General features: G+C 50.9%; 1 protein-coding gene across 1 annotated transcript in view; it reads left to right on the forward strand.

The window, feature by feature from the left end:
- SRRM4 (serine/arginine repetitive matrix 4) overlaps positions 1-8,209 on the forward strand; it is a 156,280-nt gene extending 148,071 nt beyond the window's left edge. Inside the window, exon 13 of the mRNA XM_060611824.3 lies at positions 816-8,209. Within this exon, the coding sequence (XP_060467807.3) occupies positions 816-1,143 (328 nt within the window). The 3' untranslated portion in view covers positions 1,144-8,209. The remainder of the gene's footprint in view (positions 1-815) is intronic.
- Positions 8,210-15,101: the final 6,892 nt, after the last annotated feature.

Here is a 15,101-nt window from a genome sequence, read left to right on the forward strand (position 1 = left end):
TCCTTCCAGAGACCCACGGGATGGGGCTGCGGTGGGGTTCGGGTGCCTGGTTCCTCCTCCCCAGAGATGACCTGGAGGAGGAAAAAGAACCTGTGCCCCAAACAATAAAATGGGGGTAATGGCATCACCTTCTCAGATATCCCACAGATCACTCTGGTACACAGGGACTCCTATACCCTTGACCAAAGGTGACCAAAGGTGCCCTTGGGGTTGACTTGGAGGGAGACAAAGTGGCATTTCTAAAAGGCTCTCTCGTTTCCTTAGTCGGTCTCAAATAGTCCATCTTGATGAACCCATTCAGTGTTTCCCAAACTTCAGTCACCCAGCAGCATCTTTTGATTCGTCTGTTTAGGAAGTGTACTACTGTTTACTTAATTTCTTCAAATAGATATGCCCTTTCTTAGAGGTCCATACATCTAATTCAAAAGGAATACACCACAGTATACTATAGTAAATGGAAAATCAGCCTCTCTTACCATAAATAGAAGGTTCTGGTAAAAGTAAAAATAGCAAAACAAAACTGCCATTAAAGTCTAGACGTAGATTCCTTCGCCAGCTGGAGGCTCTGAGCCCCCGGCTTGGTTTGTTAAAAAGTGAGGTTATCACTTCTCAAGACACCAGCGCTAGGGCTGAGACCTTGCCCTGGACGGTCTGAGGGCAGCGAGAGGGGCTTAAAAAGAGTGTTTCCGCTAAGGGCCTGGGAAGTGGAAGGCCATGCCGCCCCCCCCCCCCCCCCCGGGGGACCGGGCTGGCACGGTCCGGGTCGAGGCTGGGCGGAGTCTGGCCCTCGAGCAAGCTCCCTCTGGTCTCCGCAGTGCCCGGAAGCGCCCCATCCCCTACTACCGGCCCAGCCCGTCTTCATCCAGCAGCCTCAGCAGCACCTCCTCCTGGTACAGCGGCAGCAGCGGCCGCTCTGCCAGCCGCAGCTATTCCCGCAGCCGCAGCCGGAGCCGGAGCCGCAGCCGCAGCCGCAGCCGCAGCCGCAGCCGGAGCCGGAGCCGGAGCCGCAGCCGCAGCAGGAGCCGCACCCGGAGCAGGACCCGCACTAGCAGCAGCTCGGGCTCCCGCAGCCCCAGCCTGGGCTCCCGGAGCCGGAGCCGGAGCTACAGCTCAGCAGACAGCTACTCCAGCACGAGGCGCTAAACGAGGGCCCTCCCTTGAGCCGGCTGCCTGGGGGGTGGGGGGCCCTTTCCCTCTGCCGGCCTCCCCCGCTCCCTGCCCACCCTGCCTTCTCCTTGGTGACAGACATTGAGGGCTCCTGGACCCTGTCCTTCCTGCTCTCCTGGGGGGTAGGAAACAAAAGTACAGGGGCTTCGGCCTCTATGTCAAGCTGCTAGGAGCCTCCACCAGCACCACCCTGGGGCTCAACACAGGCCTGGTCATAGGGAGCAGAACCATCCTCTGTTGGCACAAAAACCCTCCAGGTTTTGTAAGAAGCGATGGCTTCATGACTCAACAGTTTGGGCCTGGCCAGGAAAAACAGTTTTGCTAACCCACTGCTCACAGGATGCATATGGGAGGCTAGGAGTCATTTGTCACACCTGCCCTCATTCTCCTCTCATCCCGTCATGTGTGGACCCTCACAGGGTGGGAGGGGATGAGAGGAAACCAAGAGCAGTGAGGCCCAGGAGAGGGTGTTGCGCCTTTCACCTCCCCAAACAGGCCCAAGCAAAGGCCCGGAGGATGCTTGAGGGGGATAGAAGGGGACCTATCTGAGTGGGGAATGTGGATGTTTCAGTTGATAAGAAGTGTCAGGAGGTAGGAGATGGGTTCTCTGCCTGTGAATATAGCAGCAAAGGGCAAGGGTCATTCTGCCGCTCCCAAGATCTCGGCACAGTCAGGAAGAGCAGTCCAGTAGATTCTAGCAACGGAGAGGCCACCACATGGCTTAGACAGCCTCTTGGCTGTTCACAGGGCCCCTGAACCTCACTGAGAAAAGACACAGTGGACAGTCAGGACAGCTTGGTGTGCAGCCCCACATCCCAAGTTTGCCTCGGCCCCCACTGGCTGGCACCAGCTTAATTCCACAGGACCATCTGCTGAACATTCCCCAGGGCCGTGGCCGGCTGCCAGTCCCCAGCGCCAGCCAGTCTGGCCTTACCCTCCAGTTGGAGCCTGCCTGCCCCCTCCCCACCGCCCAGACTGCCACACCCTGGATCCCACCCAGTGTGGCTGAACCATCTAAACCCGCCCTCAGCCTAAGCTACCCCCTTTGCCTCTCAGGAATGTTGCTGGGATGGGGTATAGTAGCTCAGGTTTTGGGGAAAGACCCAAGTCCAGAGAGTCTGGGGGGACAGGGGCTTGGGAACTCCATGGCTTCCGAGGCTTCCTGTCAGCCAGAGCCCACCTTTATTTCTGCCCTCACCCTGTCTTCCCCCTGCCCAGGGCTGGGCAGCATGGGTAAGCTGATCTCTGACACACAAACACCACCAGCTGCTTCACCCACAGAAGGCACTGAGAACAGGGGTGTGAGGGAGAAGATCCTTAAAATAAACTCCTGGGCACCCCCCTCACCAGCTGACCGGCTTTCCGGAGCCCTGTGGGTGAATGTCAAGTTTGCGGTGGCAACAGCGGCAGGGCAGGGCATGGAGGGAGATAGTGAGGGGGGACAGTCCGCAGCTCTGGATACTGGGGGGCGAGCTATGGGGAAGCAGGGACCAAACACTCTTCTTCCTTCACACCCCAGGGACAGCATTTGGAAAAAAAATCCCTTTTCTTGACATCAGTGACCCATCTCCCCGGCCCCTCGTCTTTCCCAGTCTATCAGCCCGTGGGGCCAGAAACTGCCCTGCAAACTCCCGCAAGTCCTTCTTCCACCAGGAGAGCAGCGAGAGGTGCCCCAGACAGCACGGGGTGACCTGGCCTTCCCCTGATGCCCTCTGGCCCGGCCCTGGGCCCCACCCGCCAAGACTGACAGATGCCAATGCTGTCACCACAGAAGGCCGGATGGCAGGTGCCTGGGACAGGGGCAGGTGCCCTGGGAGGGCATGTACAGCAACTGTAAATAACCCTCTTCCCTGCCCGGGAAACCAGCCTGGGCTCCAGTCTCCCATCACGGAGACAAAGTCTTCTCCGAGCCGCAGAACCTCTGGAGCCACGGACCCTCCTTAGCAGGACAGCAGGGAGAGAGGCCTGGGAGCCTCCCGTCAGACTGCCTTCAGACAACTCTAGGGGACCATTTTGCCTGGGGCTCCTAGCAAACCTATTATTTATTTTATTTATTTATGTTTATTTATTTATTTATGTGATGATCTCTCTCTCTCTCCCTTGGTTGCCATTAGCAGTATTCAACTATTTATTTATTTATATGGAGAGGTGTGTGTGTGTGTGTGTGTGTGTGTGTGTGTGTGTTGGCAGGGGGCGGGGTGCTTCTGAATAATTTTTGTGCATCTCTTTTTTTCCCTCGTGTCTTTGTGGATGAGATCTGAGAGGCCGGATGTGGCTAGGGATGTTGGCTTTGTTCCCACAGGTGAGACCCACAGAGCTCTAAGTCCAAACAGCCTGGAATTGGCCTGGGGAGGGGGACACCTCAGACCTAAGGTTCGTTATGTCAGTGAAGTTCAGGCTTGCTCCCCAGCTCCCTGCCCACCAGCTACCTCACTGAGGTATCAGAAAAATGAAAACATCCACAAGGCTTGTGAGCTAAAGGCCTGAAATGATACACTGGAGTCACAGCTCACATGGGGGTTGGAGTCTAAAGTTAGCATAAGCTAAGGTAAAACTTGCAGCCTCAAAATCGTCGGTGTGAGTGCTTTAGGGAGGCACCTGCTGGGAGACAGATGTACTGTATGTCGCCCACTGACAAGGCTTCTTCGTCAGTACTGCAGGAGCTGTCTTGCGTTTGGGGGGCCATGGTGGTTGAACTGGCATCTGGTTTAGCACTGGGATCGAACTTTGAGTGGACAAGGAGAAAGCAGGGCAGGAATTGGGCTGAGGGAGTGGAGAGAAGATGCACATGGGGTCTCACCCTTACTCCAGCGGAGACAATAGTGGGCAGGATCACTCCGTCTCTGAGCATCCTGGTGGGTTTCGTGTAAATCACACATCCTTCTGCTTCCATTGTAGCTAATTTCTCCCCATGCCCTGAGGCTTTTCCAGGCTGCTCTCTTCCTTCTGCAGGAGGCCCACTGCTTCCTGGAGTGGTATCAACCTCCCTAGGAGAGATACACAGACCCAAAGTAGAAGCCTTTTGCTGGGATCTCCTGCTTTCCATCAGGGAAGAGCACAAAGCTATTTCAGAAATTAGAGAACGGAAAAAAAAAAAAAAAAAGACAAGATGAAAGGAGCAGCCGGAAGTTCCCCCAAGAAGGTCATTGAGGGTCACATCAAGCCAGGATCTAGTGGCCTTTCTTTACCAGTCCTGCCCCTCTGACTGGCAGTGTCTTCCTGCTGCTTGCCAGAGAGGCCCCGCCCCCACCCTCTTTCCAAAGTCATCATTCACTGCTTTGAAATTGCCAGATTCTCTGGTCCAGCTTTGAGTTTGGTGAGACTTTTGCAACATCCCTGGTCGTTTCCCTGGCAATGTGACTTTACCCTGCTCTATCCCAACCAAGAAGTACCTCCAGCCAGGGGAAAGTTGCAAGAAGGCTGCTTAAATGCCTCCAGGGGGAAAACCTCTGTCCCTCCCTCTTGCCCAATGTGCTTCTCTAATTACCTTTACATTTCCTTTCTTTTGCATCCAAAATTAAACAGCTTCTTGGGATGCTGGTGACCTTGCTTAACCAAAGGCCCCAGCCACCCCCCGCCACCACCCCACGCCTCCACATCCCTATTTCTCTGCCTATTTTGCCCACATTACCTTCTGCTTCCAGGGAATGAGACAAATCAGCTGAAATCTGCTGGTGGCGAGCATTCATTTTAAAAGCCAGCATTGGAGGGTGTGACTTGAGGCCCAGAAACATACAGCCCACCTGCAGCCTTTCTGGATGAATGAACCTGGACAGATCGATTCATTCCTCTGGGCCAAAGATTCCCCCTTTGCGAAGTAGGCGAGTTTTTGAGATACAATCCAGAATGTTGACCTGAGGGCTGGGAAATTGTCTAAAGACAGAGTGAGTTCACCAGGACTTAGAAGCAAAAAGGAGAACACCCTCAAACATTTTCAGGAGGTTCTCAATCATTAGAATAAAACATATGTGAATTCCTTCAATTAAATTAAGAAAAGCTAACTCACTCAAAGCCCCCTCGAGGTCTGACCGCACGCATTCCTATCTCTGTCTCTTCCTTTCTTTGTGAAGGAAAGTCAGTCTTTCAGAAAAACAAAATTGAGATGTTTGAAAGACACAAGGGTCTCAGTCTCAGAGAGCCCCCATCATTTCATTAGCTCAGAACCGTCCTCTTTCCCAAAGGCTTTCCTTGAAGAGAGCCAACATTTGGGTACTCCTAAAGGTTCCAAAGCCCTTTTTTTTTTTTAAGTCTCACTCCCATCATGTCTCCTGCTATATTCTTTTCCATGAATATTCACAATCGTCTCACAAGCATCTGTCTTGCCTTGCTTGGCTCTCCAGCTAAACCAAAAAGTTTGATTAAAAAACAAACCAGGATTCCTCAAAATGTTCCCTCCTCCATCAGCCAGCTGCATCCAGTTGAGGAACTTCTGCTTAGATACAGTGTCATCAAGCAATGCTTTCCTGAAACCTCTTCCTTGTCATCTCTGCACGCATGAGCCAGTGCTACTGAGACTTGGCATCTCCCCTCTGTCTGTGGCTATTGTTTTGTTTTTTGTATTTATTGAGGGTTTTGGGTTTTGCATTGTAAATACCATGATGGGGGCCCCCTCATCAGATCATGGCTTATTTAATAATTTATTCCCTATTTATTAAATGGTATTGAGAGAGGAGAGGGACCCCTCTTCCCCTAAATTGCTATTGGAAATCGGTCCATCAATCAGCTCTGGGTGTGGCTGTCTGCAGCAGGGGCATTATCCCCCAGGTAATGAGTGCTAGAATCACCCAGCAAATTGGAATTGGCAGAAACGGAGTCTTCAGTCATACAAATTAAACTCAAAAGGAACTAAAACACTGGTTATCTCCGGGAAAACCTCATTTTGATGGAAATTAATTGAGGAATAAAATGCCTGTGCACGAACCAACTTGTATTAAAAAGTCACAACTCCTTGAAAAAAGAGAGAGAGAGAGAGACAAAATTGTAATTCCTTTTCTCTGGCCAAGAAAAGATATGCCTCATCTTCTAATGAGTTGAGCCAAAGAGACTGGAACAGGATTCCTTTGTGATTCTCTGGCCCGTGTGTGTCTGTCTGGATGAAACGGAGTGGGTCTCAGGCCTCAGTGTTACCATCTGTAAAATGGGATTTGGCCGAAGTGTTCTTGGCAGGGTGGAGGGGAGGGGTTCTAACTCTGATGTCATGAGCTCCAAACTGTCAGGTGTATGGTCCATATGTCTTCTGCCGACTATAGGTTGAAGGATGTCTCCCAAGGAAGGAAATAAAACACGAAGCATGGACTTCATTTGCAGGGTAAGGTTGTAGTAGCTGAGTCCCTCAGTCAAAAATGGGAGGCCTTCTAGTGCTGCCACCTTATATAACTCTTATATCCCGGGTTAAAGAAGCCCTCTCTCTTAGCTTGAACTTCTCTCCAAGCCCAGACATCCAGAGATATCAAAGGAGAGACCAAGAAGGCTTCAGCGTTCGCTGGATTTAATCACTGTTTACGTGTCAGGACATATTTTGTATGGTTGTTCTAACAAGCCAGTGACATAGGTCATGTTGCCATTTTCCAGATGAGAAACCTGAGGCCTGGGAAGGGGGAGCTGGCATGCCTAAACTCCCTGGAGCTCAGATCCACCTGGCTCCGTGTCCCACTCTCTCGGTGGCTCTTTCTTGCCAGGTGCATGTTTGAGAACTCTCTGCAGGGTCTTTTCTCTCCCAAGTCTTGGCTGCTCGCTCAAGCAGCCATTGGCCAAGGACCTAGCAGGATCCACTCTATCAGCCCAGTAGGCTTGGTGCACCCCAAGGCCACCTCTCCACACCGGGGGCTGGAATTCTCATCCGGAAGACCCCAAACAAGGGGACCCGGTACCAGCCTGGCTCGGCCTGAGAAGCCAGCCTCTGCCTGGGACATCCACATCAGAGGGAGGAAGCTCCTGTGTCCTCCAGCATCCTGGGACCCTGTCCTCCACCTAGTGATACCGTGGCCATGGCTTGTTTGATTTCTGGTGTCCACAGCTAAGCATAACCTTTCCGGGGTTTCTGATTTTTCAGCCTGTACGAAACATGTCTCTGTTACAATAAAAGGTCCCATGGTATGGTGTTCTCATATGTGGCCCAGCATCCTCTGTCTATGGGGGGTGCCCAGAAGCAGAGAGGGAGGTAGGGTGGCAGGGAGACAGGGACAGAGAACATCTAAGCAGTACCTGCTGCATGCACACATTGTCACGTTGCTCAACACGTTTCTTTAATCTTCAAAACAAACCTGCAGGCACTGTGTTGCCCTAAGCATTTTACATGCGGTATCTTAGTCATCACAACCCTATGAGGTAGGCATTAGAGTCTCCTTCCTACAAAGAAGGAGACTGAGGCCCCAGAAAAGCAAAGTCACTTGCCCAAGGCCACGGATTCAATGATAGGATCCAGGCAGGCCGACCCCAGATCCCAGACCGTTCACTGCTCTGCCCCACAAGACTTCAGCTCATGCAAAGGGTCATCAGTTCTCTTCGGTAGAAGAATTTTTCTCCCATGCATTAATGGTCAGGAGGAAGTTCAGTGCAGGGCACACATTTGGGGCCCCAAAGATCTGGATTCTAATATAGCCCCTGCCGTTACTAGCTGTGTAGCACTGAACAAGGACGGCACCCTGTTGGGACTTGGTTCGCTCATCTATGAAATGGAAACAACAGTAGCTCCCTCCCTGGGCTGCTGTGGGAATTAAATGGATGGCGGCTCTAAAAAATCATGTGTGTGGGAGGTGCTCAGTGAATGTTAGTGAGCGTGACTACCATTCCCTAAACCGAGACTGAGCCGTGGGAGTGGGGCTCGTGGCGACAGCCATAAGTGGCCAACTGGGAACCGTGGGGTTCCTGCAAGGCCCTGTGGAGGCCTCCAGAAATGTTCTCGGTGTCTGACTTTGGGGTTTCCTGCCGTAGAGAACAGAGGTTGAAAACACCCATGGGAACAGGCAGGTGAGGGAAGGCGGCAGGGTTAGGACTGTGGGGACCCAGGGAATCCAGGACACCATTGCCAGATCGCTAGCTCAGCTCAGGATTGCCAGATCTCCCCATTTCTTGAGAGAATGTGAATTTTTATTTTTCATTATTTTTTAAAATTTTTAGTGTTTATTTATTTTTGAGAGAGAGAGAGAGGGAAAGAGAGAACGAGTGGGGGCGGGGCAGAGAGAGAGGGAGACACAGAATCCAAAGCAAGCTCCAGGCTCCAAGCTGACAGCACAGAGCCCGACGTGGGGCTCGAACTCACAAACCCTGAGATCATGACCTGAGCCGAAGTCGGACGCTTAACTGACTGAGCCACCCAGGTAACCCGAGAATGTGAATTTTTAGACAAAATTTCCTGATTTTCAAAACGTGCGTTAACTCAATCTTTTTTCAAACATTATGCAAAGGCAAAAAAAAAAAAAAAAGTTATGCAAACACACATACGGATAATGTATATCATCCCAGGGGCCAGACAGGTCCCCCGTCCTCAGGAATACAGCCCCTTGTCTACAGCAGAGTGTCTACACCCGACTAGGGTATCAGCTGGGGGAGAAAGAGCAAACAAAATAGGTTACCTACTGTCACCTCCCCTTGTAGCTTGCCCCTCTAGAAATCTCCCTTGAAGATCAATTGGTGGGATGAACCTCGCTGGGGTACATCCATTGCTCTCTGCCACAACCGCCATGACACCACCACACACACATGGATTTCTCTCTTCCCAAACAGGCTGTCGTAGGGCAGCAACCAGAGTCCCCTTATGAGGCTTCACTGATAAGTAATAGTGGTCATAATAATAATAGTTACCTTTTATGGATCGATGATCATGCACGCACTGAACCTTATCAGGCATTACCTTCCTTAATTGTCATAACAACCCTGTTTAGCCCCATTTGACAGATAAGAAAGTTGAGAGTCACAGAGGGAGTGCCACGGAGCCGGTGGGTATTTGAACCTCGGTCTGTGGGTCCCAGGACCGTTTCTGCTGCACCTCTTTACCCCTGAAGGCAGGAGCCCCATAACTCAGAGCTAGCCCTCCGTAAGGGCCCCTGATGAATTTTTCTGGAAAATGTGTCTGCCGGGAAGCTGTCCCTGTGATGCCAGCCATCCCCCAGTGACTCACGGAAGAGGCCTTCACCTTTCCGTGTCCTGCTCTGGCTCCTGGTTGCAGGAATCAGGTGTTCTTTTGGCTAGGCTCTTGGTCTGAAGAGACCCCCCTCCCCCTCGCAGCCTCCACCGTCCTGGCTGCTAGAGAGGGAGAGCGGCTTCTGGAGATGGCTCTCTTTCAGGCCAGATTAGCAGCTGCCCAGGGGTGCAGCCGAGGTAGCATGCAGCCAGCACCCTTAGCGTCTGCAGTCCCAGGGACACACACAGCCCCCCCTCATGGTGAAGGCCGTGAGACAAACAGGGGTTCTGGAGGACATCAGAAGATCCAACTTCCCGAGAGGCAGGGGCCAGGGAGTCTTGTGACCTAAGCAAATCAAGCCCCTCTCTGAGTGCTATAGTTATTTCACCTGAAGAAATTGGGTCAGACCAGTGGTTCTTAATGCTGGCTACACATCAGAATGAGCTGTGAACTTTACAAAGCCACCCACACTTGAGTCCCACCCACTCCCAATAAGAAGAATTGCTTGGGGCGCCTGGGTGGCTCAGTCTGTTAAGCATCCGACTTCGGCTCAGGTCATGATTTCACGGTTCCTGGGTTCGAGCCCTGCGTTGGGTTCTGTGCTGACAGCTCAGAGCCTGGAGCCTGCTTTGGATTCTGTGTCTCCCTCTCTGCCCTTCCTCCACTCACACTCTGTCTCTCTCACTGTCAAAAACAAACATTTAAAAAGAAAAGAATTGCTGAGGGTAGGTGCCAGGCAGTGGTGTTTTTTAAAATGTTTAGGGGCACCTGGGTGGCTCAGTCGGTTAAGCGGCCGACTTCGGCTCAGGTCGTGATCTCGCGGTCCGTGAGTTCGAGCCCCGCATCGGGCTCTGTGCTGACAGCTCAGAGCCTGGAGCCTGTTTCGGATTCTGTGTCTGGAGCCTGTTTCGGATTCTGTGTCTCCCTCTCTCTGACCCTCCCCTGTTCATGCTCTGTCTCTCCCTGTCTCAAAAAAAAAAAAAAATAAAACGTTAAAAAAATAAAATATTTATTTTGAGAGAAAGAGAGAGAAGGGAGAGAATCTTAAGCAGTCTCTGTGCTGTCAGCACAGAGCCCTACATGGAGGCTCGAACCCACAAACCGTGAGATCATAACCTAAGCCAAAATCAAGAGTCAGGTGCTTACCCGACTGAGCCACCCAGGCGTCTCAAGGTAGCAGTGTTTTTAAAGGCTTCCTAGGTCATGCAGATATGAAACCAGGATTGGGAACCGCTGAATTACATGGCATGTTAAATGTCACCTTAAATTCTCAGGTGTGGTATCAGAGGTGTGGCGTGTTACAAGCCGCCACAAAGGTATTGATAACGCCAGCAACAACGCCACCCAACACTTACCTAAGACCCACTGTGTGCCGGGCATGATTCCAAGCACTTCACATATATCAACATAAATTACATTATTTCATCCTCACGGGGTCCTTAGGAGGCAGGTACTATTTTGATGCTGATTTTACAGATGCAGGAATCTGAGGCACAGACCGGGTGCCCCACTAACATAGCTAGTCAGGGGGTGCACCGCTGGACCCCAGGATGTGGGTAAGTTCAAAGGGACTCCTCAAGCAGCCTAGGAGGTTCAAGGAAGGCATCGCAGGAAAACTGACTGATGGCCCGGGAAATGAGCAGAGTGGGTCAGGCCAGGAAAGGGAACTCAAGAAAGGGGAGGAGGACAGGGGATCCCAGGCAGGAACAAGTGCGTGTGTACAGGACCAGAGCAATGACTTCCACCTGCCAAAAGTAGGCTCTTGGTCCCCCGCCTACCCTGGGCACTCCTTCCACAGTTCTATGTAACTGGTTTACTTGTTCACGTCTTCATTGCCCATCTCCAAAAGGACAGAAGCCTTGTCTGCTGCCTCATTCATCTCCCCCCTCCCCGCCCCCCCTACCCCCCCATCCCTGTGTGCCCAGCAGGGGCAGCTGTCAAATGATTAAATCTGCTGGGTTACCAGCTCTGCTTCCCTCCAAGTCCCATGCATTTTTGAGCTGGTTGATTTTTACTTTAGGTCGAGGTTGGGGAGTATGGTTAGGAGACTCTGGCAAAGCAGTGATATGTCCCACACAGGGACCCTAAGGATCTCTCACGCACACATTCTTCCAACGAGGGGCTGTGTCCCTCCCTGGAAGTGAGAGAAGGCAGCGTGGGGATGAGGCAGACACACGTGAGCACCTACTATTCACCCAGCACTGAGTGTAGTCCCTAGGATAAGAGGATGGTGTGATCTTTAGAAGGCAGTGTCTGAGAGCAAGCACTTGGGAGTCAGAAGACCTGGGTTTGAACCTGACTGCTGCTTCCTAGCTGTGTGTCTGTGTGTAAGTGGCTTCACCTCTCTGAGCCTCAGGCTCCTCATCTTTCCAGTGGGGATACGAAAAGTATCAATCTCATAAGGGTCTCATGAAGATTAGCCAAGGTGGTAAAAGGTAAAGCAGAGGTGATACACTTTGCCCAGCACCTGAGTTAGTATCATTGTTGCTGATACCAAAAAGGGGGGGGGGGGGGGGGGTAGGCTCAGTTGCCCAGGTGAGCTCATAAGTTTCTGGAAGGGTTTCAGGTCACCTTGGCAAAAGTCCAACAGCCTCTCCTCTCACCTTTCATCACCTCAAATACCAAATTCTCAAGAGAGGCACTCCCAGCCGCCGCCCTCCATGAGTATCTTCTCTCAGAAGAATCTAGAGTCTCCTAAGTAAGAACTTGGCGATCTCCCCGGGTATATCTCCACCCTGATATTTGATCATCTTCAGAGTAATTATTTTTTTTAATGCTTATTTATTTGGGGGGAGGGTACAGAAGATCCAAAGCAAGCTCTGTGCTGACAGCAGCAACCCAATGCGGGGCTGGAACTCATGAACCGTGAGATTGTGACCTGAGCTGAAGTCGGATGCTCAACCAACAAAGCCACCCAGGTGCCCCTCAACCAGATTAATTCTAACATCAATCTAGAGGGAAGACACGGGGCACCGTTCAGCCGTTTCCTCCCACAGCCACAGGGTTTCCACTGCCTCTGAATCCTGGCTCTAACACACGCTATATCATGGCCCACCAGTGATGAGATGACTCACAGCAGTTTTTCTTTGGGTCTTTTTTTGACCCATTGCCAGTGAAACTAGTCAAGTGCTTTCTCAAGGTGTAACACTGGGTCCCTTTGACAATCTGCTCTCAAATCTAAACCCCAAATAAACAACACCAATCACATCGAATATATTCATGTTGCCAAATGGAAAGGGGTTGGAACAGGTACACACACGCGCACACACACAGTTTGTTTTTTTCCTTCACTTTGAAGCCCATTTCTAGCTTAAGGCTCCATGACCTCCCGTGCTTGGGCTTCAGAGAATCTGTGAATCCTTTGAAATCACGGGCAAACTTTTAATGTATGAAAATACCAGCATTTAGGTGCAGAGAAGCACATATTCCCCACTATTTTCCAGAGGAGCCCAACTTGAAGCCTTTAGGATGCTTCAGCAAAATCTGTTGTTACTCTCGTGGGTATGGCAGTTTCTAGTTGCCACCCAGCAGTCACTTACCTTTTATCCACGGTAGTAAAACCCATGTTTTAACGAGCTTCATAGCCACCCAGAATAAAGACTGCATTTCCCGATGTTCCTTGCAGCTGCTATAGCCACGTGACTAATTTGGGCCAATGAGATACAGGCAGAATTTCCTCACATTTCAATAAAAGAAATTGTTATATGCTTCTCCCCTTCTTCTTCACCCCTTTTTTCTTCCTGCTGGCTGGAATGTAGACGTGATGTCTGGAACTCAAGTGGCTCCCTGGTCCATGAGGTGGCTTTGGGAAGTGAGCCCATATAAACAGAGCAAGAAGACGGAAGATTCCCAGTCTCTGAGGGCTTTGCAGAACAGGGGTAGCATGTCAGTAACAAGACAGAATGTCTCCAAGCTTTAATATTAAGAAGAAATAAATTTCTCTTCTCTTTTGGCCACGGTTATTTTGAGCCTCTGTTGTTCACAGCTAAGATGAATCTTAATTCATACTCAGGGTGAGGCTAAGAGAGTGCTCAGAAGGAGGTATCTTTTTTATCCTTGTCCTTCTCTATACGTCCTCCTCATCTCCTCCAACCTTCCTCCCCTCCCAGCACAAACCGTGAGAACCCTTTCAGGCCAAACCCTCCGAGGAGCTGTCATTCCCAGACCTAAAAACAACACAAAACAAACTTTCCAAAGCAGTTGCCTGGTGTCATGTCACCAACTGGTCAAACCAGCTCCTGCTCTGACCTCAGAGATGGAAACGGGGGGCCTCAAGATCACAGGCTCTCCAGCTCTCCCTCCCTCCAAGGATCTCAGAGCCACCCCTCTGCATTAGTGCCTCCAATGGCACTCTACCTAAAGGTCTCAAACTGAGAGGAATAGGTACCACTTTTCCAGCAAAGGCTCTTGGCAGAGAAGCAGATAGACTGGTTTATTAGAATGATATTCACATTGAGGAAGTTCTTTTGAAGCAATACCAACAACCACAAAAACGCAGAATTTGGAGGTCGATCCATCAGAATTGTCTGCATCATGATGGAGCAAACAAACAAATCCAAAATTTCAGTCTTAAGGGAAGAAAGGTTCGTCTGTCCGCCATGTCCATTGTGGACCAGCAGGGACACCCTACCCATCAGAGATGTTGGTGACCATAGTGCAGAAGGAAGGGAAATCACCCAAGGGTCCTCCCGTCATGGAGCGGAGGTCTCCCATGGGTTACTCACATGCTTGGAACTGACGGTGACAGATATCACCTCTGCTCACCACTCATTGGCCACAACTAGTTACATGGCTCTTACCAACCACAATGGCATCAGGAACTGTGTTGCTTCCTATCACGTGCCCTGAATTTTACTGAATCCCAACTACATGCTGGGTACTGTTCTAGGTGCCCGTGACACAGCCCTAAACAATCAGACCACAGTCCCTACCCTCGGCCCCCACGGAGCTTAGGTTCTAATGGGAGGGGCAGACAACAATCAAGGCCTAAAATGTAACTCAGTTCGCAGCCGGCGCTATGAAGAAAAACCAGCTGATGTAAGAGAACATGACTTCAGATCAAATGGTTGGAGAAGGTTTCTCTGAGTAGGTGAAATTTGAGTAGAGACACAAATGAAGTGAGAGACCAGTCCTAAGGAAATCTGGGGGAACAGTGTCATAGGCAGTGGGAACGGCACGAGGGAAGTCCTCAGACAGGAATATGTGTGGCTCTTCTGTCCAAAGGACAGAAAGAAGGCCACCAAGACTCCAGCACAGTGAGCAAGGGGTGGATGACAGCAGGGAATCAGATCAGAAAGGTAGCCAGGAGCCTCAATTTGCTTCATGAAACTTTTGTAGCATCTAAAATTGTTTTAACTGTTGACTGATGATTTGCTTATCGATAGGCGTGAGAACACAGACTTGTGTCTCATGTCTAGCCCCTAGTCTAGTGCTTTGCACGTAAGAACTTAGTAAATATGTGATGAGTCAATACATGAATAAATGAATGAATGGAGTCTCCCCACTCCCCTGTGTCTGCTCCTCCACACATGGTCAACGATCACCATCACCAACTCGCGGTTGCCCGTGTCTTACAACCAGACGGGGAGTCTGATGTGCCCTCTCCTCTCCTCCAGTCCAATCCCTCAGCCAAAATGTTTCTGCTTCTTTAATACATCATGGATTATGTCCACCCTCTATCTCTCCTCAGCCAACAACCCAACCCAAGCCACCATCTTCCCAGGACCCTACAACAGCCTCTTCTCTGGTCTCCCTGGAGTTTTGTCCCCCAGTGCCCTCTCCACAAGTAGCAGGTGATTTTCCTAGAACTCAT

The sequence above is a fragment of the Panthera onca genome, chromosome D3, assembly GCF_046562875.1.
Source record: "Panthera onca isolate mPanOnc1 chromosome D3, mPanOnc1 haplotype 2, whole genome shotgun sequence".
Taxonomy (NCBI): Eukaryota; Metazoa; Chordata; class Mammalia; order Carnivora; family Felidae; genus Panthera; species Panthera onca.